Source organism: Protopterus annectens, chromosome 3.part1 (assembly GCF_019279795.1).
Source record: "Protopterus annectens isolate FY-2018-M chromosome 3.part1, PAN1.0, whole genome shotgun sequence".
Classification (NCBI taxonomy): domain Eukaryota; kingdom Metazoa; phylum Chordata; order Ceratodontiformes; family Protopteridae; genus Protopterus; species Protopterus annectens.
Window position 1 is genome coordinate 1,736,635,279 of NC_056732.1, and position 26,054 is coordinate 1,736,661,332.

General features: G+C 42.5%; 1 protein-coding gene across 4 annotated transcripts in view; it reads left to right on the top strand.

The window, feature by feature from the left end:
• Positions 1 to 1,696: 1,696 nt before the first annotated feature.
• The window catches only part of CSNK1A1 (casein kinase 1 alpha 1), a 1,314,414-nt gene continuing 1,290,056 nt past the window's right edge, over positions 1,697 to 26,054 (top strand). The window contains exons 1-2 of one of the 4 annotated variants that reach the window (XM_044067738.1): positions 1,697 to 1,890; positions 2,259 to 2,365. In XM_044067738.1, the coding sequence (XP_043923673.1) occupies positions 1,768 to 1,890; positions 2,259 to 2,365 (230 nt within the window). In that variant the 5' untranslated portion in view covers positions 1,697 to 1,767. The remainder of the gene's footprint in view (positions 1,891 to 2,258; positions 2,366 to 26,054) is intronic. The other 3 variants (XM_044067739.1, XM_044067736.1, XM_044067737.1) reach the window with 3 other exon arrangements.

Consider the following 26,054-nt stretch of genomic DNA (forward strand, 5'->3'; position numbering starts at 1 on the left):
TTGATTCCATAAAAACATGGAAACTCGCCCCAAAAAGCCACTTTCTCAACAATCAAATCTGACCGTGTGCTCTGAGCAGTAGACCACCATAAAGTAATTCTAAGATTTTGCTGACTAGTATGACTCGATCAAAATTCTCTAAACTGCATTGTCTTTTCTACATCAACTATTGACATGTCAATCCCTGTCTTGTCTCATTTGGCTAAATCCTAAACTTCCCCTGTACTGAAGTACATACATTAACTGTTTATTATGAATGCTATGTACTATACTGCGGTGGTGGTGGTGCTGCAGTAGCGTTGGCCCGTTCGATTCTCAGCTAGAGCGTCTTCTGCGTGGAAGCATACGTGAATGGGGCGTGCCTTCGTTGAAGGTTCTGCGTCAGGGCTGGTAACCCGGTACGTAAAAATCCACTACCAATCATTAGCGGACCGGAGTTACGCTGTGGCGAGCCCTAACCGGGAAAAGCTGAAAAACACAAACAAACATTATGAATGTTATGTACTGTCCTTTTCCTCTCCATACAATGAATGCCATTACAAATACTGTATGTGTACTAATAACACCTAAACAGATCGTATAAATCTTTCTACTCTAGTACTAATCATAAGGAAATTGTATAAAAATGTTTGTACACTGTTTTATTACTGTAAATATTACCTTGTTGTAAAATGTTTGATCTATAACTAGAGCTTTTCTCCCCGGGCCTCCACTGAAAATGGGTTTCTGACCCAGTGGACATTCTCAGTCAATAAATAAATATAAGTATAATCCAATCCAGTGAGAGGAAATTAAAAGCTACAGACACATACAATATACGACAGAGATCTCGGAGATAAAATGGACTACACACACCTCTCAAGTGTGCCTCACTAAAAGGAACGTTCCTCGTTGTTACATAGTGACAGGGTCTGTTACACGCTCATGTTTTTTTTAACAAATAATCAAGGTAAATAATACAGAATCATATTACTTCATCAAAGAAAATTTTATAAAAAAAAGTATAGACTAACACAGTTTAAGCACCGCAGGAGCTTCCTATTTAAAGTTGTTAGTAAAGTACTAGAAAGTGTTCCACATTTTGCCCATTTGCTCCACATTAACAGAGGTAGTGTTCCATACACAAATATACATACACATGCAAAGTAGTGCGCTGGAGCTCAGCAGTCTGAAAAACAGCACGAAATTTGCTTGCATTAATATTTGCCTATAAACACATTGTTATAAACACTCCGTCTCCGAGTCCGACATATACAGCAGCATCGAAAACACGCTCTCTTGTTCTACACTCTCTAGACATAAAAGTATAATTTTACAAGTCCACATCTTATACCGCAAAAAAAAAAAAAAAAAACATGTATGTGAGCTTTAACATAATAAGTATGCATTATTGTTTTACTCGTATACAACATACAATGTTTAACAATCTGTTTTCTCGCTTGCATAAAGCTTCTTCTCTCCGGTCTTGTCAATTTACTTACCATATTTCCTTTCCTACAAATTTTACAACCTTAAAAAGTTTCAAATATTACACAAAACATTACCTCATTGTACCACTATTAAGCTGTTGCTATTGTACAGTTATAATTACACACGCAAATAATAACTTACGGAAGCCCAACTAACCCATCAAACAGAAGAACTGCAGCTTTTGCGTGTACTCGCGGTCGCGCGCACGTACACATACATGCGTATTAGCGTTTCAATACCCTCCAGGGCCCAATCCTCTTAGCTGTGTAACTCTTCGGACAACAAACTAGAGGGAAGATGGCGAGCAGCAGCGGCTCGAAAGCGGAGTTCATCGTAGGGGGCAAATACAAGCTTGTACGAAAAATAGGCTCTGGTTCTTTTGGGGATATTTACTTGGCCATTAATATCACAAATGGAGAGGTAAATTGTAGAACTGAAACCTTTTCATGATTTGTTAAGCATTTTATGTTTTATTTAAGTTGGTTATAGATGATCGCTGGTCTTGCTTTCACCCGATCAATTTATAAGGTTGTATTAGAATTTGTATGCTGTGCGGAACATTTGGAACTGATTGAACTGAGCGCTTTTGTAATGGTATGGCATTCATCAGTTTTAGCTTGTCGCTCCAATCGGTGTTCACTAACTTAATAAAGAGTCCACAGCTCCAAAACATTTGCGTGGAGTTTGGGATCTTGATGTTTGCATAATTGTTACATAACTAAATCGAGCTGTATTTTGTTTTGTTTGTTTTTTTCGGTACATATGTTTTCTTTTTTTCTCTCTCTTAGGAGGTGGCCGTGAAACTCGAGTCTCAAAAGGCTAGACATCCGCAGTTGTTGTATGAAAGCAAACTGTACAAAATTCTTCAGGGTGGAGTTGGCATTCCCCATATTCGGTAAGGTCTCTTCTTGTGGAAGACAGCTGCATGCATGGTCCATACTAAGTTAATTGTACCGTTGAAAGTATTTATGTACATAAAGATTTTGACATGTCTTAATTTTGGTAAACGGGAATGCAAGGCATGGTGATTGTGCACCTTATTTATTGTGTTGCATTTTAACCAGAATGTTTTATTGTTTATACTGGAACTGGTACTGTCAGATAAGTTTATTATAGATTATGTGATTTTATATTATAGATTATGTGATTTTAATGTGTTCTAGTTATGTAAGCTGTGTTATGATCGCAGGTTTTATAAAAAAAATTCAGCTGATCTAGTTAGCTCTGTTTCCAAACTGATATTGCTTTCTCTTTTGTTGTGTTTTGCGCTAATATGTCTTCCTGTTCTGTGTTGAGAAAATGGCGGATAGACGTACGTAAGCCCCTCCCATTTGTGAAGTGTTGGTTGTCACACGGCTTGTGCAGTTTCTTTTTATTTTGAATTATGTGAAATATGTCGAGCGCCCCATAGTGGTTGCCAGTTTCTCGTAATGTTGGCATCTTTAATGTGTTGTAACCTTTTCAGCAAAAGTACTTATTGAGAGAAGTATTGACGGTATTGATTTTTGAATGCTGTTTTTGTTTTTTTCGATAGGTTAATGAATTGTAAGTAAATGCTAAGCTATTGGTGTACTCAAATTTATTTAGTAACTACAGGTCAGAATCAAACCGTGCACCTATCTGTTAGGTAAAGATAGTTACCATTATGCCAGCCCCGCCCCCTCTTTAGACTTGGATCTTGAAAGGGGCTGGGGTGGTATTCTGAATCATGTGTTAGCAAGTGCATTTTTTGGGGAGATGGTGACCAATTTAGCTGTGGTTTGAGTTGCTCTCTCAATTTACACAAGGATTTTGTCAGGTCTGTGTGGTAGTTGTAGAACAGAAGAAAGTCTTACCTGTGTCAAAATAAGCGTTTACAATAGATTTTGCTTATTTATTTTTTTTGAATAGACGTATTTTCAAGACACGGATTTCCTTTTTTAAATGGTTAGCTGGATGTGTGGCTTACTTAATGTGGGACGTGTATATAGGTAGTAAGATTCTTTTTCTTGAACCAATGGAGAACGTCCATTCTGATTAGGTCAGATCCTGTGCATTACATTATTTGAAGAGTGAGGTCTTCCATATACAAAGTTTTTCTATAGATATGAGTGTTCTCTGCTTTTTTATGTTTACAGATAGTGGCTGATTTTTCAGACAGATCCCTGTGACATTTATCATTGCATGCATTGCATCAAGAGTGTGGTCTGTATGTTTAGAAAATGTCAAGTTAATGCGGGTGTGTCTTAAAGGTGCAGCAAGCAAGGTATCTATTTAATTGAGCGTTCTGTATGTTTGGCTGCTCACGTAGAGAAAAAATGTGGTAGTGATGTGCCAAAATCAAACTGTATACAGTCAGATTTTACAGTAGGTTTGAGTTGTGGAAGAATTGTTGCATCTAATATTTTGACCAGCTATAGCAAAAAGAGAGAAATTTAATTTTGATGCGAGTTTGTTTTGTTTGGCATGCAAAAAGCGTAGGAGAGTAATGGTTTTGTATTTGTTTTATCTTGCATGGGTTGCAAGTTAAATTTTTCTTCACGTGTTTGATTTAAAAAGGTTCTGCTAAAGGTGTTTCATGGAGGATTGCGTTACTCGAGTTTGTATTGGCAAGGGGGTTTACTGCGTAACCATGTTGCTGGACCAATTTCAGTAATGACACAGGACAGAGGCAAAAACAAAAATGCAATGTTGTCTTATTGCAGAGATTGGTGTAATTACAACAATTTAAGCATGGCGTGAAGTTGCATTTGCAGGTGTGTGTGTTTGGTTTTGAGTTCTGTCGGGCTTGACTGTTGTTGCTTCCTTTCCTGGAGTAGGAATGATATTAGACAAGACAAAAACTTTATGCTTCTTGTGAAGTTGTTATTCTTGTAAAACAAAATGTATTTGGGGGACTGACATTTTATTTGATCTTTTGATTACTAGTAGATGTGTAGATTCAGCCCCCCTCCCCCTCGCTTATTTGGCATTTCCCAGTCTTGGCATTTTTCTTTTTATGGAAGATAACATTTTTAAGTAGCATTTAATGCTTTTGTTGAGCAGTCATTAACATCTTCTTTGGTATTTAGAAAATGTAAGCTTTTGTTTGGCCAGGTTTGTTCCATAATGAATTTAAAACGGTGCAGTTAAAAGAACATGTCTGACTCTACTTGTATAGTGCTTTACCAATGGTAGAGCAGTGGTTGCTCACTTTGAGGCATAATTTTGACTTCTAAAATTTTGGTATGGGCCCATTTACGTGGCAAGTGGTTCGTCGTCCTAGGAGTAGTCCAGATGACTTTCTTGACTGATATGTTTTTGTGCGTGTGTAGATTATTTTGGGGAGAGGATGTTAGCAGGGCTTGTTGGCAGCTAGTTGGACTAGTGGTTAAGTCTCTGTATAATATGCTGGTGGTAACACTGCATAGTTAAATGGGGAAAAGGGTTACTATGACTGGATGAAGGCGGGGGTGGTATACAGCAGTGCATTATATACGTATATGTTTTTTGCCAGTAGTGCACTGTGGTGTGCCTCTGGTAAATGTATTGCCCAAGTTATTTTGAGCACTTTGCTGCTAGTGTAATCTTCTCTGTTGACAATTTATAGCATTTTGCCTGTCATCCCTCTTGGGTTCTGGCCTTACTTTCCTATTTTTATAATGTGGTGGGTATCAAAATCGTAGCTGGAGTACTGTAGGTACACATTTTATATTTTTAGCTTAAAATTATTTTTGATAGCTAGAAGTAACTCTGATGTTGATGCTGGGGAGTAAGGAATTGTGATTTGCTTTCCATCTGCTCCCTGCATGGTTTTGCAACATTACTGCTTTTGATGGACTGTGATTTGTTGTGGGTCAAAGTCTACAATGGTGGTATAAAAAGTTTTGTTTATTCAGCTTTTATATGACTGCGTAATTAGTTTTCGTTGAGTGGCCTTCCCATGGGGTTCATAGGTGAATATTAGACTGACCACAAGGGCCTTTTTAAGCATAGCTACACATCCAGATTTCCTATCAGTTCTGGTATCCTTAACAAGTGTAAACATTATTTGGGGGTAAACCATTTACAGTCTGCCTGTGTCTATTAGAGACATAGGTGCCAAATCGGGGGTGAATGTTTTTGTTCTTTTTGCAGTTGTCCAAGTTAGACTTGAGTTGGGTTAGGGAGGACTGTCCCAGAGAAGGGGTAGCCCCTGGTATACATACACGTTTCTCTCTAGCAGGCCCTGTTTTATATTGCAAGCAACGTTTAAGATTTTGGAATGGGTAATTGTTGTAGTGCCTCTTTTGTGTAGGTATGCAAGTGGTCCATCAGGGTGGGGTCTTGGCAATACCTTATACGCCAGGCATGGAGCTCCCCTCAACAGGTCTGTAGGGGACAGGGTGCAGGAGTAGGGCTTTAGGGTGCTCTGCATAGGGCACGTTATTTGCATCTAGTTTGGAATCTCTGTGTGGATATTCCAGTTGTTGTATGTGCTTTATATGCACATACCAAAGGGGTATATTAATTGAATGCTGGGTACGGTGACCTCCTTGGGCCTAGGTGCCACACCTTCGTTTATAAGTTGCACATCGTAGAATGATTTCCTATAGAGGTCAAAGGCTAGATTACTGGCTGTGTGTGTCCCTAAGTTCTTGATTACTGGATCGACTCTTGGGGATGTGTTGTCAATATGATAGTTACTAGGTGTGGATGACTTCTTGAAGGACACTATATTATTTATTTTTAGTCCACGCCTCTGACGCAAATTTCTGTGTCCACTCTTCCTCGAGAAAATTAGTGTAGGTGGGGGATTCTAAGGCTGCTCCTAATTTGCAGTCCTATGCAAATTTAGTCAACAAGGGGTCCCTGACATTGGTCTTGACTTCATAGGTGTTTACTAGGCTAATGACCACAAGAGTCTTTTTAAGCCTAGCCATGCGTCCCATATCTTTGACAAGTTCTGATACTCTTGTAAGCATCGGCCTGGGAGATGAACCATTTACAGGTTACCTGTGTCCATTAGAGACCGGTGCCAAACCAGAGGTGAATTTCCGGTCTCCCATCCAGTTGTCCAAGTTGCACTTGAATTGGGTTGGATGGGAGGAGCCTGTTCCATAGACAGAGTAGTCTCTGGGATACATACCCATCTCTCCAGCAGGCAAGGTTTTAAGTCTTTAGAATGGGTAATTCTAGTGCTGTTTGATTTGTGGATATGCAGGAGGTCCATCAGAGTGGAGTTGGACAATGCCCTGTATGCCAGGCATAGATCTCCCCTCAAAAGCCTGTAGAAGACAGGATATAGGGCCTTGTGGTGGTCTGCTTAGGACATAGCACTTATGCCTGTATTCTTTTAGTGAGGTCCCTCTGTGGATGTTCCAATTGTTGGATATGCCTGGTTAGGTACATACCAGAGAGGGCATTGTACTCTTAAGACTGATGAATGTAGAACAGTGACATCCTTGGACTTTTATAAACAAAGGTACGGTATCAGTTGTGCAACATAGAATGATTTCCTCACCACTGTAGACCTGTGATGATCAAAGGCTAGATTACTATCTGTGTGTCCCTAAGTCCCTGACTACTGGGTCAACTCTAAGGGGTGTGTTGTCAATATGATGGTTACCAGGGATGGATGACTTCCCAGAGGATACCATTATAAATTTCTTGATATTTAGTTTTAGTCCATGGCTCTGATACCAGTTGTTTGTCTCTGTCAGCCCCTCCTGGAGAACATTTGTGTCAGTGTGAGATTCGGCGACTGCTCCTAATTTGCAGTCATATGCAAATTTAGTGTGACCGAGACCACTGACATTGGCTTTGACTTCTGAGAAATAAATGCCAAAAAGGAGCGGTCGAAGGACTGATCCCTGAGGGACTCCAGTTGCGATTTGCCTCTTTGGGCTCCCCAATTCTAACTTCTTGGGTCCTGCCTGTCAGCCAGTTGGCTGTCAACTGGGTGACATACAGGTTTGTACCTAATCTCTTGAATTTGTCAACAGTGCCCAAGTGGTGTATTATGTGAAATGCCCTGGCCAGGGCAAGCTAGACACTGTGAATGGTTTTGCTCTCCTCCATTGCTTTGGTGGCCTTCTCAAAGAAGTCTACCAGGTTGAGTAGGTATGATCTGCCCTTGGGTTGGGTCCAGTGATTGGAGGTTTACTCTGTCTCTATTAATCATCTCCATGATAATTCTTTCCGTGGTTTTACATGCAAGCCTAGTGAGAGTTATGGGTCTGTAGTTGGCTCAACTTTGTGCAGAGAGATGACTGTTGTCTTTCTCCATTCATGAGGTACATAGCCTGATTGGAGGCTACAGTTAAATAGTACTTCTAGAGGCCCTGATCGGTCAGCTTTCATGCTATTTAAAAATCATCTTGGGATATTGTCTGGGCCATTAATGCAGTGGTCTTGGAGAGAATATTAAGGAACTGTTCCTTAGTGATATTAAGGGAAGTTATATTTGGTAATAGTTCCCGAGGGAAAGTTGAGCGGGAGGGAGGATTAAGTTTGGAGGCTGAATTATCAGCTAGGAGGTTTGCTATATCTTCTGGCTCCATGTATGTGGCACCATTTACAATGAGCTCTGCACACAGTGGTGTACTGCCTTCTCAGAAAAGTTAATACCAAAATGGAGTGGCCCCAGGACCAATCCCTGAGGGACTCCACTTGCGACTATCTTGTTTGCATAGCTGGACTCCCCAACCAATTCTAAGTTCTTGGATTCTGTTTGTGAGCCAGCTGGTGACATAAACGGTTTATACCGAACCATTAATTTTGTCAACATTGGCCGAGTGGGGTATTGCGTCAAATGCCTTGGCCAGGTCAAGGTAGACTGTGTTAAACATTTTGCCCTCATCCGTTGCTTTGACCTTCTCAAAGAAGTCCACCAGGCTGAGTATGCTTGACCTGCCCTTGATGAAACCGAATGGGTTGGATAGAAGTGTCTGGAGATTTTCTATGTTATTGTTGATCATTTCCATTATTCTTTCATTGGCTTTGCATATGAAACTAGTAAGACGTAAAGGGTCTGTAGGTGGCCCACATTTGTGCAGAGTGATGATTGTTGCTCTTCTCTCTGTGGGGCATTTATCCTGTTTTGGAGGCTACAATCAAAAAACAAGTACAGATGGCCTGATGGGTGGTGTTGCCTTCTTTTTTTAGAAGGCATCCTGGGGTATTGTCTGGGGCCATTGATACATTGTTCTTGGTCTTGGAAAGATCATTGTGGACCTGTTCCCACTGCCAGTGTGCTCTCCACAGTTTTAAACCATTTCTCAGTGACTGCACAGATGGCAGTATTTTCTAGGTTGAGGAAAGCTTGTAGGGAGTGGAGTTTCTTGTTCAGACTTTATCAGTAACATCTTTTAAATTTTCCTAGTTATGTCGGAAGCACTTTCAGTTTGGCATTACTTAAAAACGGCACTGGGGGGGACACTATTTTAGCTAATATTCAAAAGTCTGGAGGGGAGAGATGCAGACCATCCCTGGCAAAGCAACATGGTCTATCTTTTTTCCATGTATTAGTCGGTCGTCATCTGGTCGTATTGTGGGATTGTTGTTGAAAGAAAAATGCTGCTTAGTGCTAGGCTTATACTAGCCTGGACATGCATTTTGGGAGCTCCATGATGCACTTTTTATAGTGCAGGGAGGTATGTCTTGGATCATTTTACACCCGCATGGACTATGAGTCATACTGGTACTTGTGGTCCATTGACCTGAGTGCATACAAAATGCGGAGGATCTTGCCTCTGATAGGCAACTGACCGTGACTTTTTTTATTTATTTATTTATTTATTTATTTTTACCCTGCTGAGAGGGACATCAGTGTGTATCACAATGGAGTCTCCAAATGACCAGAATGCTGGATTGTGTGGTGGCTTATTTTATAGACTTGGAAGTAGAGACTCCATGAGATGTGGTTGCACGTGTTGATGTAGATCTTATTTTGACAGGGTGCATCTGGGGATGCTGAAGGTATTTGTCGTGTACTTTTAACACCTGTCTTTGAGTGCTTTTGCTGGAAATTTCAAGGGGTGGTCCTCCCTTTGATAAGTTAGGAACAGTGCTTCTGTAAGTTTTCTTTTCCCTTTGGGATTTGCTCTTATTTGTACCCTCAGTCCTAATTTTGTTAACTCTTGTTTTTACTTTTGGAGAAAATAAGGTGAATTATTGAAGTGAATGCAATAACTATTGTTTTGTATACCCCCCCCCCCCCCCGGTTTGTTCCTGGATTCATTTGAGATCTGTGGTGTGTGTGTGTGTGTGTGTGTGTGTGTGTGTGTGTGTGTGTGTGTACGTACATGCACTTTTGTGGTGGGCTGTGTGTAAACACGCCTTGAGAAATGGAGATTACACAGAAGTTGAATTATAAAGTTATTATCCTACTGTCTGAAGGGAAGGCAAGATGCCTCTAATTTGTCATTGCAGTGAGTTGTGCAGTATTGAATTCAGAATGTACCTTTTATGAGCCTTCAAAAGAGAATAGCATGCATGAAATTACCTTTATGTATGTGCCGTAAGTTACTGTCTTGTCATTTTCTTTAAACTCATGATGGCACAAACACAATGCAGGCTGTACAGAATTTGAAAAGAATAGAACGAATAAAGACAATTGTAATTTGATCTTTTAAGTTTGTTTCTTAGGAAAGTTCTATGGCAAAGAAGTTTTAAGAAAACTTTGGGCTGTCAAGATCTCCTGGATTACTCTTAGAAGCTTTTGTGTTTTTATTAAGTTTTCGTTCTGCCTTTTTGAAATTGGGTTTTGTATTTTATTTGTAGACGTACATTGCTTTCCATGTCACTGTCTGGTATGCTTTGTTGTGTGACCCAGTGTGTTTTCGTGATGCTGTTTGGCTGCTTTCATAACTGTATTTGCTGACTGTGGCTACTCGCTTGCTTCATTGTTTGTATTGTGTATGTTGTTGTCTGGCATTCTGGACATCTTTCTTGATTTTTTTTGACCTTTTAAATTTTAAGGTGGTGTATCTTTTGAAAAATGCTGCTAGTCATAGAAATTGCTGTAACATATGCAGACTTGGCTTTGCTGTCTGATGCAGACTTCAGTGAAAATGTTTTGATTTGCCCCTTGTAGATCATGTGCATGTGGGCTTTCTACAACAGACAAAAGTGAAACTATATTAAACCTTTACTTTTACCCATTTATTTCTTCATTTACACCTTCTGTAACCTGGTACAACAGGTTTCCTTGTCACCAGCTTTGGTGTCTCAGGATGGTTGGCACAAGTGGCAGGATTTCACTATTTTCATTTTTGGCATGCATGCATACATTTGGGGTATTGCACAGATATTTGGTTTTATAGTTGTAAGCGCCATACTTGGGCCAAGATAGGCTCTTGCTGACATCCTCCATATAAATGATTCAGGAGCTTGGATGCATTTGGTGCAGTATTTCTATGTAAAGCTGGCATAAAGCAGCTGCTAATGTTGCAATACAGCATTCTGGGTTCCTGTCCAAAATGGAACTGCTCTGAATGTCCTGTGGATAAAGCATAATTTTATGAACTGCACTTTTGACTTGCCTCTAACTAATGTCTGTCTGTCGCTCAGAGCTGTCCATATATATTTTTTGGGAGAATTGCTTAGTAGAGGGCCTCTCCCTAAAGAAGAGCAAGAGATGAAGGGTGGCTGTGCCAGGATGTCGATATTTAAAAGCCCAGTTGCCGTTTAAGCTTCTGGAAGATACATTGCTGCTTGTTTCAACTTGTGTATGGCACAAACATTTTTAAATGTTTGGGAGAATTTCTGCTTTGAGGATGTTGTTTTTTGCTGGTGATAATGCTTTTAATTTTTTTTTTGTAATTCCTTTTGAATGAAATGGACTAGAAGAAGAGTCTTTATCTTATTTATTGGAGTTTATTACTACTTTCTATTGGTTATTGTCCTTATTTTACTGTAAGCTGTCGAACATTTTGATATGTGATCCTATCTCACCTACATTCTGACTGATGGGTTCGGAGCCGATCCCTCGGCTCCGACTCGGCACGCTTATGCCAAAGAGCGAAGTCTCTTATTGGCTGAGCTTACTATATCCCAGGATGCACCACTACCAGTCCCCCAGATCTTGTTTGCCGCTAACTAGCAAAGACGTGGTCTCGAGCTGGCTGAGCTAAGTAGTGTTTTTCACTAACTTTTTCTGTCAGGAATTTTCTATTTCTATAACAAAAAGCTGTTTTAACGGCTATACCGTACTTTTTGTGTGTGATTGGGTATTTTTTGTGAAAAATTTGTGTGTGATTGTGTGTTTGTTCTGACTAGAGGCCCCCCTTGAACTCAAGGGCCTTTCCCTGTCAGTAAATTTAATTTCAAATCCTTAAGGGTTCTAGGATCCCCTTTAGTTATTTTTCTGTAGTTGTCGGACTGCCAACCTTAATCGGCAACTGTGAGCTAATCATTGTAGTGACAGTCAATTTATATAAAAAAAAAAAAAAAAAAAAACAAAACTGTGTGTTTTTCTGTGTTACTGAATTTGTTGCTATAATGTCTCAGGCTCCTAGGCCTTCGGGCTTTAAGAAGTGCACTAAGTGCAGCTTTAAAATGTCAATCACAGATGACCACTCTCTCTGTGTTTATTGTTTGGGTGCTAAACATTTGCAGGAGTCCTGCAGCGTGTGTCACGCGTTTTCCTCGAGGGTCCTCCAAGAGAGGAAAAATAAACTTATTTTGAAAGGCCTTATAAAACCCTCTTTTGAAGAAGCATTAGCCCTCTCCTTCTCCTGCTAAAGAAAGGCGTCGGCTCCGACCAGTCCGTCGGACCCGACCGCCAAAAGACATAGGCAGGCTTCTCCTTCGGCTCCACGGACTTCGGAGCCGAGGGCGGAACGGTCTGCCTCGATGCCTCCAGTCTCGACTCCTCTGGGTTCGGAGCCGACGGCTGGGGCATCGAGGCGTCACCTTCATCGGCTCCGCTGATCTCGGAGCCGATGAAGGTTGTCCGCTCAGACACTTCCTCCTCGGCGCCGAAGTCCTCTTCGGCACCGATGGAAATTGGCTTGTGCTCTCCTTCGGCGCCGATAGTTATCGAGTCGCCTCGGAGCCGGTCCCCTAGTCCCTTGGAGCCGTTGGAGAGACCGACTCGAACCCGTTCGGTCTCCTCCAGGTCATCGAGGATGTCAGATTCGGACAGACAGGGTGCTCCAAAGACTGTTCCAGTCCCAATTTGTTTAGGCTCCAACCCAGTTGGCTTCGGAGCCGATAGCCCACTCCATTGCCATTCCTCCTCCGACCGCTTCGGCTCCGTCAGAGCAGGTGCTGATGGAGCCAGTGGAGATCCTAGGGTCGGCTCCGACCCTTACTCCAACCCCGGCCTTCGGGTCCGAGTTTAGCACACGGACTTCTTCGGCCGGACCTGGGGGTGACGTTTCGGGACCTATGCTGTCGGTTCCGAGCCTCCCTCTCGGTGCTTCGGCCGCGGGACTTCCGTCTGCTATCATGGCTCCGGGGACCGGACACTCCCAGGATTCTGGGGGTCCGGCTTTCAGAGCTATGAGGAGTGCCTTGGCCAAGTCTTCTTCGGCCATCTCTATGGCTTTACCGGCACCTTCCTGGGCATGGAGACTGGGTCTTTGGCAGTTCCCTGTCTCTAGGCAGCGGAGCCCCGGGCCTGAGGTTACCCCCACTGGGGTTCCCTCCTCCTGAGGGTTCTTCGGAGTTGTCTTCGGAAGAGCCCCCAAGGAAGAGATCGTGCAAGAGGAAGCACGTGGACTCTCCCGACGAGTCTCTTACATCAGACACTGATCTTGATGATGCGGAGGGGTCCCCAAAGTCGTCCTCGGATGATGTCTCATTTGCAGACATTCTAGAAATCCTTAAGCAACGAGGCGGCTGGAATTCCAAACCCCCCTCCGTTGAGTCAGTGTTTCTCAAGGCCTTCGGGGCTCAGCCCTCCGCCTCCTGGGTGTCTCCGCCCTTCGACGAGCTCCTGGATTTGGTTTGTCGGAGGGCGTGGGAACACCCAGATACTGTGGAACCAGTGCCTTCTCGCCCTAACAAATTTTTGTCTGCCCCACCCGAGAAGGAGTTCTTGACGAAAGGCGTGGCTGTAGATGCCATGGTGGCATCTGCTACCCAGCAGGACGTGGCAGAGGCTTCAACGTCCGTCCATCCTCCTAATAAGGAGTCTAGGAGCATGGACCGGTACGGGAAGCGCACCCTGACTTCAGCGGCCTTTACTCTGAGGTCCCTGAATTATTTGGCACATTTCACCAGACTACAGAGGGATCTGGTCAAGGAGCTCTCAGACTCCCTCTCAGGTAACCTACCTGAGCAGCTAGCCCAGTCGGTTAGCTCTCAGTTGGCTATCCTTACCTCGATTTCTAACTCGTCCATGAGGCTCATTTCATATGCGGCCAAGGGCGGGCAGAGCGGCAGGCACAGGCGTGGCTCTCACGGAGACAAGCCTGGCTCCGCTTGTGTCATTTCGCTGGAGGCCTTCAAGTCTTCCTTTGCCGACGCTCCCTTTGATGGGTCCTCTTTGTTTGGACCCAAGGTAAAGACACTCTTACCCGCTGTGAGCAGGAGGGAAAGACTTTATCTGTCAGAGCACGTTATTCCACTCCCTTCGGCCTTATCCCAAGGCTAAAAGAGGAGGGAAGATGTGGTTCCGCAAATCACAGAAATTCTTTCCCCAACAGCAGGAAGATTCCCCTTCCAGAGGCAGAGGACAGGGAAATTATTCTGGGAGACGCCGTCCCAGAGGCGGCAGAGGCCCCCGCAACAATGGAGACCGCGAGTCCTTTCGTGGCTCTTCAGCCTCCCACACTCCATGAGGGATTGCCCGGCTGTGCTGCTCCGAAGCCAGTCGGGTGCCGTTTTGCCAAGCACCTAAAAGCCTGGGAGTCTATTACTCAGGACAGATGGGTGCTTCGGATTATTGCCGGAGGTTACACCATTCCCTTCACACACTCACCCCCACCGTCCAAAAAATCCCGGACCCACCACCCAGTCAAAGGGAAATTGCAGCCGTAGAAGCTTCAAAGCTGCTGGAAAAAGGAGTCATCCAACCGGTCCCCAAAGACCAGATCGGATCCGGGAACTACTCAAGGTTCTTTTTAGTGCCAAAAAAGACAGGGGACCTGAGACCCATATTGGATCTCAGCAAACTAAACCAGTCCGTCATGAAGTCCAAATTCCGAATGGTCACCTTACAATCCATTCTCCCATTGTTGGAGAAAGATGTTTGGATGTGCTCCATAGATCTCAAGGACGCCTATTATCACATACCGATACATCAGGCGTCCAGGAGGTATCTGCGCTTCAGCCTGGGAGACAGTCATTTCCAATTTTGTGCTCTGCCCTTTGGTCTCACCACAGCCCCCAGGGTGTTCACCAAGTGTTTGGCAGTAGTGACTGCTCACCTGAGGAGTCTCTGATTCCAAGTGTTTCCCTATCTGGACGACTGGCTCCTGACCTGCCACCACCAGGCATCTACTACTAGAGAACCTACAAGCCACCATCTCCCTGGGTGCTTTCCTGGGAATTACATTCAACTGGTCAAAGTCTGTCTTGCTGCCTTCTCAGCGCATAAGATTCATAGGAGCAGAGATAGACTCAAAATTGATGCGAATCTTCCTTCCTACCGAAAGGATACAAACATTACAAGGTCAAGTCCGAGCCCTGCTTCTAAGATCCAAAGCCCCAGCCAGGTTGGTCCTGCAACTTTTAGGTTCAATGTCTGCTACGGTTCTCCTCTGGCAAGATTGCACATGAGAATTCTTCACTGGCTGTTATCGACACAATGGTCCTTTCAGGATCTCCCCCTCAATCCTCACATACTGATTACAGAAACGTGCAAACGGGACCTCCGCTGGTGGCTTCTGCCATCCAATCTGAATCAGGGAAGACCTTTTGTTATGCCCCCTCCGGTAGCCACCTTGACGACGGATGCCTCCCAGACGGGGTGGGGGGGGCATTGTCTGGGCAGGTCAGTTCAGGGTTCTTGGCTTCCAAACGAAACCTTTCTCCATATCAATGTGTTGGAAATGAGGGCTGTACTTCTGTCCCTACAAGCCCTCCACAACTTTCTCCCTCAAGGCATTATCGCTATCCACACAGACAACATGTCGGTGGTCTGGTATGTAAACAAACAAGGAGGGACCAGATCTTACCCCCTTTGCAGAGAGGCCATGAGGGTGTGGGAATGGGCAGTGGCTACCAACCGCTTCCTGGTAGCGACCCACATTCCAGGAAAATCCAATGTATTGGCAGACAGACTGAGCAGGACTATTCTTTCTCCTCACGAGTGGTCCCTGAACGAAGCTGTAGCAGCTCAGATTTTCAAAAGCGATTTTCAAAAGATGGGGGATTCCGTGCTGCGACCTGTTTGCAACACCACAAAACACGAAGTGCAAAAGGTTCTTTTCCTTGACCCACGTCAAGGGAAGCAGCTACGGATGCTCTAGTCCAACCTTGGCCAACAGGACTGCTTTACGCTTTCCCTCCGGTTCCACTCCTTCCCAAAGTCATCCAGAAAGCTTCCCAATTGGGGTCCACAATGATTCTAATTGCTCCGTACTGGCCTCGTCAGGTATGGTTCCCCTACCTACAGAAATGTGCTCTGGACGGTCCCTGGTTTTTGGATCTAACTCCGGACCTTCTGATTCATCAGTCGGGACAACAGCACCAGTCCCTTCACACTTTGAAATTAGCAGCTTGGCTACTCCACTTCCGACCTTAGTCAGAAATCACACCTTGGACCCTGAAGTTATTCACATTTTATCTTCAGCCCACAAACCCACCACTAAGAAATTGTATCACAGTAAGTGGAAGAGGTTTGCTATCTGGGCTCAACTCAGAGGCTTAGACCCTATTACTGCCCCAATACCAGACGTCTTGAAATTTTTAGCATCCTTGTTTAATCAAGGATCTTCAGTCTCTACTATTAAGGTCCAACTAGCAGCTATCTCCAAATTTCACGAATCCATAGACCCACCTTTGATGAGTAGCAGATTATGTAAAACTTTCATGAAAGGTGCTGTGCTTTTAAGACCCCCAGTTTTTCATCCTGCGCCTCCGTGGGATCTTGATTTGGTACTTGGTGCCTTAACATCTTCCCCTTTTGAACCGGCTGCTACATGTGAGTTGAAATATCTGTCTTGGAAAACTGCCTTCTTAATTGCAATTACCTCTGCAAGAAGAGTTTCAGAACTTCAAGCCCTATCTATCAAACCACCGTACTTGATTTTTCACAAGGATAGAGTATCACTTAGGCCTAATCCATCTTTTGTTCCAAAAGTTTGTTCTAATCTCTGTCTCCAACAATCTCTAGAGCTACCAGTTTTCTTTCCAAAATTTTCAAACAAAGCGGAATACACCTTGCATAAGTTGGATGTTCTATCTAGACAGGACTCAACAGATTCGAAAAACAGACCAATTGTTTGTGTCCTTTTCAGATAATAAACTGGGTAAAACCATCACTAAAGCTACTATTGCCAAATGGATTAGAGATTGCATAACTCAGGCTTATTCCTCTTCAAATAAGCAACTTACAACATCCGTCAAAGCTCACTCTACTAGAGCTATGGCTACCTGTATTGCATTTCATTCCAAGCTCGTTATTTCTGAGATTTGTGCTGCGGCTACTTGGTCCAACCTGCACACTTTCATTTCCCACTATAAATTGGATGTGGCATCTAAAGGGCGAGCATCATTTGGTTCCACGGTACTCAGGAGTGTTTTCCAGTGAGCCACCCAGGATTCAGGTGCTAGGGACGCTGTCCCATCAGTCAGAATGTAGGCGAGATAGGATCACATAACATCTTTTAGTTATGTACTCACCATAACTTCAGATGTTTGGGATCCATCTCGCCTACATTCTTAATACCCACCCTCCTTCCCCCTGCCTTGGAGATCAGAAGAGATTGAACGGTTTGAGTTCTACTGTTTTTATCTTGTTTCATCTGGCGATGTTATATAAGCAGTGCGTGCGTGTGTGCGTGTGTGCATGTATGCGGACAAACTAGATCTGGGGGACTGGTAGTGGTGCATCCTGGGATATAGTAAGCTCAGCCAATAAGAGACTTCACTCTTTGGCATAAGCGTGCCGAGTCGGAGCCGAGGGATCGGCTCCGAACCCATCAGTCAGAATGTAGGCGAGATGGATCCCAAACATCTGAAGTTATGGTGAGTACATAACTAAAAGTTTTGTTGCTTTGATTTGCCGTTATAAATTCTGATCCAGGGTGGTGTGCAAGCCTTTGTGGCAGTGTTAAAGGAATATGTGACTTGGTAGGTGTTTGGTAAGAAGGTAATGCAGTGCTGGCAGTACCCTCAGGGTATATACTGCAGAGTAGGGTATTTCAGAGCAATGAAGTAAACTGACTAGTGTTTTGTTCTGTATAGTGACAGTCGGGGGGGGGGGGGACAGAATATTTCAATGAAGGGCACTATACCTTATTACCTGAGAGGAGTTGAACTAGGCGTCATGTCTTGGGTGTGTGTCTGAAGGTGCCTGTTGAATACCCAGTGCTAAGTATGTGCTTTGAAATGTGGAAAAATGCAATTTAATTGAACAGAAAAGGTCTAGTTACAAAGTATGTGTGAAGTTAAAGTAGTTTAATTTCTTCTATGGAGGAACAGTGATCTAGGTCTTGGTGTGTAAGTCATAAGGCATGGGGAGCCCATATCCTCAATTCGAATGTGTGTAGAAGCTGACTCCTCTTTCAGAAGTTCAAGCGTGTAGCAAAGAGTCTATATTCTTGTGCCTCATGTTATCTGCTGTCATGAGGCAACATCTATTGTCATGCTCATGTCTCTATTTCGTTGTATGTGTGTTCTACCTTAATGGGCTACATTAGTTTAAGGAGTATTAAAAGTTGTTGGAACGTTTTTTTTTTTTTTTTTTTTACTAGATCAAAAATTCCTGTTAGATTTTTCAGGAGTTTAATCTGCATCTTGTGCTTTTACTGTCTTTAAAATATGTGTTGCTGACATCTAAAACTGTTGTTTGGAAAGCTGTCTGTAGTATGGGCCACTTGCTTTCAGTTTCCACAGATAAGGAATATGCACAAATTTATGGCATTAGCCAAAAGCTAAAAATTTTGGATTTCCTTTGATTGTGAAAAGCATTGCTAAATGCTACAGTTCACATTTAGTGTCTTAAACTGATGTATGTGCTAAACCCAGTGTAAGATGGTGTTGACAGTCACTGGACTGTATTGGAAGAAGCAAGAGGTGTAGAGAGAATTTGGGGCAGGCATAGTTGCCCATAGAAGTGGTGCTCTGTGGTGGTTTCAGAGTATTTAGATTTGCACTGATAAGCCTTGATGATGCAATAGGCTACTATGGCTTGTTTGAAGAACTTGACTAGTGAGTTGATCTGGGGAGGAAGTTGTAGTAGGATGGAGAAGTTTAATTTTGTTGAATGTGTGGATTGCGAATACGTGCTTACACAACATAATTTTTGGCTTTGTGTTTGCATAAGACTGCTGGGGAGGCATAAGTGGGCACGTGGAAGTTTTGACATTGGGGGTTACAAAAGAAAAAATAATTTTACTTTGCATGTCTTGTACTGAAAATCGGCACGGGTGTCTTTCTTTTGATACCGTTTAGGTAGTTTGCAAAAGATTAAGGCTGTAATCTGCTAAAGGGATCTCATTCTATAAGGTTTGCTTTCCTCTTTTTATTAGTGTAATGTGCGTCTGTCTGTTGTGCTTCCAAGGTGTCTCAAAAAGGGTCTCCTGCCTACTCTGGATTTACATGGTCAGATGGAAGGAGTAGTAGTGATTAATGAATTTTAAGGTGTCTTTCTTGATGCAAAAGAAGCTGGGGGTATGGCTGTCTTGAGTACATGTAGTAAGATAGGAAGTTAAAAGTGGGCATTGGCTATACATATACCTCTTAGTTCCCTGCTACGATTTTGAAAGCCATCAAAAATCCATAGCAGAGGGTCCATGTTAATAGCCCTCAAACTTTGTAAATGTGTACATTTGGACTCTAGGGGGTGGGTCAGGCATAATGTGCAAAATTACCCTCTTGTGGGACACAGCCCACAAAATTGGATTTAGAAGATGCCTAAATTTAAAATTTACTTTATTTGCAGCAACTTATGTAAAACCCATTTAGGAATCGGATGTGACCACTAGTTTGTGCTTTAAACAGAGTACAAGCTAGAAACTGTTATTGACAATGAACATTTGAACTCTTGAAGACAGCATAACTTTGATTTTGTCCAAAATCTCTGCATGCAGCCATTGCAGACTTGGAATGGTTTTGGTTACCTGTTAATCAGTATATACAATTTTGTTTGTTTACATTTGATGAGAAATATTTTCTCCACCCAATATTTCAAAGTTGGTCTGTTACTGTTGAAGGAATTATTTTATACCCAGAATTTAACTTAATGGAAGTACTTAATGATGGTTACAATCCTAAGACATGCACTCACCCTCACACACATCTTGTGACTTCTGCTGGGGTTAATTACATAACCCAAGCTTATTTTTAAAAAGTGTTCTTGGCACTGCAGCATCAAGTTTAATATTGTACAATTGCTGGTTGTTCAAGATCGAGCATGCTGATTGGACAGTACAGCCAGCGTGCCCATTGTAAGTCCGGCATATACCACTAGAATACAGTCCAGCGCTGAAGTACATTCAGGCCAGACTTCTGTATTGGACTATGCTACGGAGGGGCAGCACAAATTTTCGAAAGTAAAAGAACAAACATATACTCTAAAAGAAAAAAAAAACAGTCTCTCTGTAAATGTTCCCATGCTTGCACAGTTACTTTTTATTGAATAGCACTGATGCATCTCCCATACTCATGCGCAGTACATGAAAGTCGTGGAAGAATGGCAAACAATGAGGTGGAACACCTGCAACTCTGTTATACAAAGACCTTGTTTAAGATAGGAAAGCTAGTGAGCTACTGCTTAAATATTGTATCCACACCACTGAATTTTCTCCTCGTTCTCAATCTCTTGGGAAAAGAATCTTGGACAGGGAAACAGAAAATTTACCCCGAGGATCACTGCAGTGGCTCTGCTGGACAGATGCACAGGGAACTAATGGCTCTGCTGGACCGAGGTACAGGGAACTAATGTAAGGGGGTGGCGAAAGCCAAAACATTCTGGTTAGGCTTATAGATGCCCTCGGGCAGATAGCCTAGTATTTACCTATGAACCTATGTAAATGATGCAGACAAAGGCCCAAAACAGGCTAGTTTTTTAAATGTTTAATACTGGTTTTGCATTATTTATTTTGTTTGTTTGTTTGTTTATTTATTTCAGTTTGATTACCGGGGAAGTCCACTGGGCCAAGAAGTGCCCATTTTCAGTGGAGGCCCGGGGAGAAAAGCTCCACAAGCAATACAATGAAACATGGTTACATAAAGTTAATGGTATAATACAAGAGTAAGGTTCATACAGTCAGGAAATACATTTACATAAAATGTGCATAATGAGCAAGTATAATAAAGCAATACAGTGCAGAGAAAAAAACAATAATACATAGATGTGCATAAAAACAAACTGAACAAAGTTGGAGTCAGGAAAAGCTTGGGGGTAGAGAGGGGTAGGAAATGGAGAGCTCAGGGAAAGAGATCCCTGGAAATTATATCTGGTGAGAGCAGGAACATTTCCATTTGGATGACAGGTATTTGAAAAGTAGGGTCTTGAAGGATTCTGAGTTAGGTATAGTCGTAAGAGAAGGAGGGAGGGAGTTCCATTTTTTACCTAGAGAGAAGGAGAGTAGAAGTTGGCCGGCAGGACGTTTGGGTTTGTGGATGGAGATAAGGTTTTGGTGTTCAGATCTCCGAGATCTGTTTGGGGTGTATGGTGGAAGGATGTTTATTAAGGCAGGGCATGAGTCTGGGTAGAATATTAGTTTGTGAGCGGTGGTTAGTTGAAGTTAGTCTAAGTGGTTAGGAAGTTCAAGCCAGTTTAGAGATTGAAGGGTAAGGCAGTGGTGAGTTGAGGTTTTGGATTTAGTTGCGAATTTAGAGATCTTATTATAGCAAGTTTCAAGTTTTGAGATATTGGAAGTAGACAGATTGGTTAGAAGAGGGGCACCATAAAGAAGAGAGGGTAGAAGGTATGTAATTGCCAGGGGGTGCCTAGAGGAGTTGGAAAGAAATTGGTTGTTTCTGTAGAGCATACCTAACTTTTGGTGGGTTTTCTTTGTTTTGTTGAATGTGGAGATCAAATTTTATGTGTTCGTCTATGGTAATGCCGAGTAGTTTAGCGGAAGGCACTACTTCTATAGCAGTGTTGGTTTGGCTGAGGACTTTGAAGGAATCTTTGTCAAAGGATGAGGAAACCCTGGAAGGGGTGAAAATTAGAATTTTGGATTTATTAGAGTTGAGGGAGAGGTGGTTTTGGTGCATCCAGTTCTCTGTAGTGGAAAAGGCTATTTGTGTTTTAGTCTGGAGTTCAGTAATGTTAGAGGCAGCACAAACTAAGGTGGAGTCATCAGCGTATTGGATGACTGTGGTGTCAGGTATGACCGTGTAGATTATTTATAAAGATGTTGAAGAGCATGGGTCTGAGGATGGACCCCTGGGGAACACTGGTAGGTGTGGGCAAGAAGGAAGAGGTAGAGTTCATCCATCTGACAGCTTGAGATCTATCAGATAGGTAACTGGAGAACCAGGAAAGAGTATTTGGGGAGAGATTAAGGTTGGTGAGATGAAAGAGTAGATGTGTATGGGAGATGTTGTCAAAGGCTTTAGAAAGATCTAGTAGTACTGTGGATACAAGGAGTCCAGAGTCTCGGGCTCGGTTGACTGTTTCAAGGAAGGATAGTAAGGCAGTAATGGTACTGTGGCCGGGGCGGAAGCCGTGTTGGGTGGATGTGGTGGGTGTAGGTGATTCTGTGTTAGGAAAGGTAAAAGCTGGTGGTGGACACATTTTTCTAGGACTTTAGATATTGGAGAGAGTGGGGCAGAAATTAGAGTGAGTGCTGTTTTTACCTCCTTTGTGGAGAGGTAGGATGTAGGCTGAACGCCAGAGTTTGGGTACATATGACTCCTTTAAGGATCTGTTTATCAGGATGCTAATAGGGAGAGCAATACCTTCAGCTGCGCATTTGAGGAAGGAGGAGGGTATGTTGTCGGGGGCATTGGAGCATGGTTTGAGATTAGATAAGAGCCTTTTTATGAAGCTGGTTGAAACTGGTTTGAACTGGAAATTCAAGAGACATTTATTAAGGTTATTGGGTGTTGAGGAGAGGATGTTAGGTGGATTATTGTTTGGGAATGTTTTGGTTAGATTAGCTATGGATTCTGTGAAGAAGGTGTTGGAAGTGAGAACTCAATTCCTTGTCAGTTAAACTAGGGTCTGGGCAGGGATTATTCTTGGACCCTGGGTGGAGAAGAGAGTTAACTGATTTCCAAAATTGTTTTGGGTTCTTATTATTGTTAGACTGAAGTTTACTATAGTAGTTTTTTTTGTCTAAAGTGATTAGTTTTGTTTCTTGGTTGCGAAGTTGGGTGTATTGGAGCAAGGAAGAAGGCAGTTTATTTTTCTGATGATGCTTCCAGGCTTTGTCTCTGTGATGCATGATTTGTTTAGTATCTTTTGTCAGCCAAGGAGCAGAGTTCGTTTTGATTCGTTTGTTTCTTAGAGGGGCTAGGGAATTCAGAGTGTCTAGGAAAATAGTTGAAATGTTCTACAGCATTGTCTAGGGGGAGAGTGTTAAGGATTTGCCAGTTGATTAGTTTGAAGGTGTTTGTGAAAATTGTAGGGTTAAAGTTGCTAAGATTAGCATGCATTTCCTGAAGGATGTTATCTGAAATGCAAATATTTTTCTTTAATTAGTGCTTAGAGTATTAATAGTGTGAGTTCCAATCCATTAATTCACAACGTAACAGCATTTTCAGAACACTTGTAATCTTATCAGTTGTAAATAAAACATTTTAGAAAGTGTTTATTTACAAGCTTATTACATGAGTCATCAAGTAATAAAATTCAGTTGATTTATTCTACTTGCTATTTTTAAACATATAAGTGTGTTACAGGAAGCAGGTATACTTTACATTGTAACATTCCTTAAAGAAAGGACAAATAGGATTCTATTATTAAATGCTCAATTTCTCTGTACCTTTTCCTCCCTATTTACTGTCCCTGCTATGGATAAACAGCAATATGTTTAAAGTCAACTGTTACTGTCCACCACAACAGTACCTTACTGTACTGTGGTGGTTTCACTTTCAAAATAACTTTTATCCCGCCCTGGAAAATCTTGCTGCAGTCTCCAATTCATTGATGTCTGCAAGGCCAATGAGTACAGGTGGTTTTCTGGCCAGTTCCCTCCCCAAACTGACATTACAACTGTCCTAAAAACCCACACATGCTGTGATGTCGCAGCTCCCTGGTCCTTCCCCTACTCGTACAGAAAGTAAAGGCTGGAACAAGGAAACAGTACACGAGTCAAGTCTCCTGCTGTGAGCCATCAGTCACAGGAGGTAATGGTTCAAATTACCCTTAGCACTTTGACAGCTAGGGAAGTTGGGTGTGAAGGGGGTGGGAGATGAGTCAAAGTAGTACAACTCGGGCTTCAAAGGACTGCAAGTTAGCCCTTCTAAAAAGAAGCAGCAGTAAAAAGCACTTTCTGTTCTGTGGCATTTGCACTGTTAGTATTTTAAGTAGTCACTGAATGGCATGTAATGTCTGAAAGACAGCAGTGTGTGCATGTAAAATCAAAGCAGTGACAACAACTTTAGAAAGAAAAAGGGCTGCATGATGTAATTTTTTATAGACTAGTACTGCATTGTGGGATACGTAGAGACAGTAAACAATCAGAATTACTTGAAGATGCCAGACCCCATGTGGTCAGACTAACCTGTAAATAGTCCCAGAGTGCTGTTAAAGTGTAGGAAACTCAGCATCTGTTTTATATTTAGTAGCTCAGTCAGTCGAGGTGCAGTCGAGGTGCACTATCATCTCTAAATTGTTGTTCCTTATATTGTGAAGATTTACTGTGGATTTGGCTTTAAATAACAGAAGCACAAAATATTCTGAATAATTACTGGAATCCTCAACTTTTCAGAAAGGAAATTTTTACAAGAAGCAGGTACCCAAAATTATCGTAAAAACTCTTGACAGCAAAGCTATGACTTATGAAGTTTACATTTAAATGTCTTATTGGACTGCAGCCCTAGAAGAAAACCGCAATTTTATAAGGCACAATCTAAAATATGAGCAAAAACATGAATAGTTCAAAATATAATAACCAGTTTACCTCCACTAAAAGAAAGAAATTGTAAGCTCGGAGACAGTCGGGTGGAAGTTTTTAAGTCCAAGTCCAAAAACAGCAGAAACGGAGTTGAAGCAATCACAAACTCCAAGTCAGGAGGATAACAAAGGTTATAATAGAACAGGCACAGCAGCCGTGTGGCAGATGGCAACACCTCCTATCAGTCCACACCTGGGAAAATTGGACTTTGGCAAATCAGGTCACACTGCCTACCTGGACTTGGTGGAAAGCCTTTGATAACTGTTTTACATTCTGACATTGCCATTAAGTTAATCAAACTGAGTGAAAGTCTCCGTTACCCACTAGATACATGCTTGCTGTCTGACTAGTAGTGTAGGAGGCACATTGTCTTTTGAAAAGAGTAGATAGCTGGGGTGTTGCCCAAAGATCATTCCTTTCTGTTTGGTATTTGGAGTATGTTTGCAGATGATGATAAATTTGTTGCAGTCATTAACTCCTCATATGACTTGCAAGTTGTTCATGGAAGACCAACCACAGCCTAAAATTAAATGCAACATTGTGCCACCCGTCTTGAAAGTTGATTAGGCCATTAACGATCTGGGCACTTTCCTTGACAACTAAGCCTAGCCAAGTTCAACCTGTGTTCCCAAGGGTGTCTAGTTCAAGCAGACAGTAAAATCAGTACCTGTTGCCTCTGTCCAAGAGGGACACTTTGAACCCCTGGGGTGAATTTCTTGTTACCCATCCAATCGTCCAAATTATGCTTAAATAGAGCCAGTGAGGGCTTTTGTTTAACATGAATAGGAAGCTTGTTCTAAAGGTGGAGCAGTTCTACTGATGTAGAGTGATCCATGTGCCGTTTGACTTGTTGAATGTGCCGCATTTTCATTAAAGCTGGGTCCGAGATTGTATGCTAGGCATGGGCGGCCTCTGAGCAGTCTGTATGACAGAGTAAAGCAGCAATGATTTCTGTCTGTTCACGTAAGACAGATCTTAAAGACCCTGAATTTTCTTTGCAAGGAACCTTTGTGGTCTCTCTAATTGTTGCAGGTGTTTGGAAAGGAACATGCCAGAGGAGGCATTGTATTCTAGTTTGGCCTGATGAAGAAAGATTACGGGGGGGGGGGGGTTATAACCTCTCTTTTTCTTGAGGCAATGTTCTGATTTATGATATGAGCATTATAAAATGGCCTTTTTACCACTGTGGAGACAAGGTTGCTGTGACCCTGTGTGCCCAGATCTCTTGCCACAGACTGTATGCTTAGGGTATTGCTATTGATGTGGTAGTTTGCAGGTACATCACCCTTGCCGGAGGGGATGATGGTGCTTTTTTTTATTATGAAGCTTTAAGACCATGAATTTGGCAGAAGTCATTAGTCTGCGTAAGACCACCTTGCAGGATGTCAACATCACTAGGGGTTTCAATAATTGCTCCCAGTTTGCAGTCATCTGCAAACTTTGTCGACCACAGTC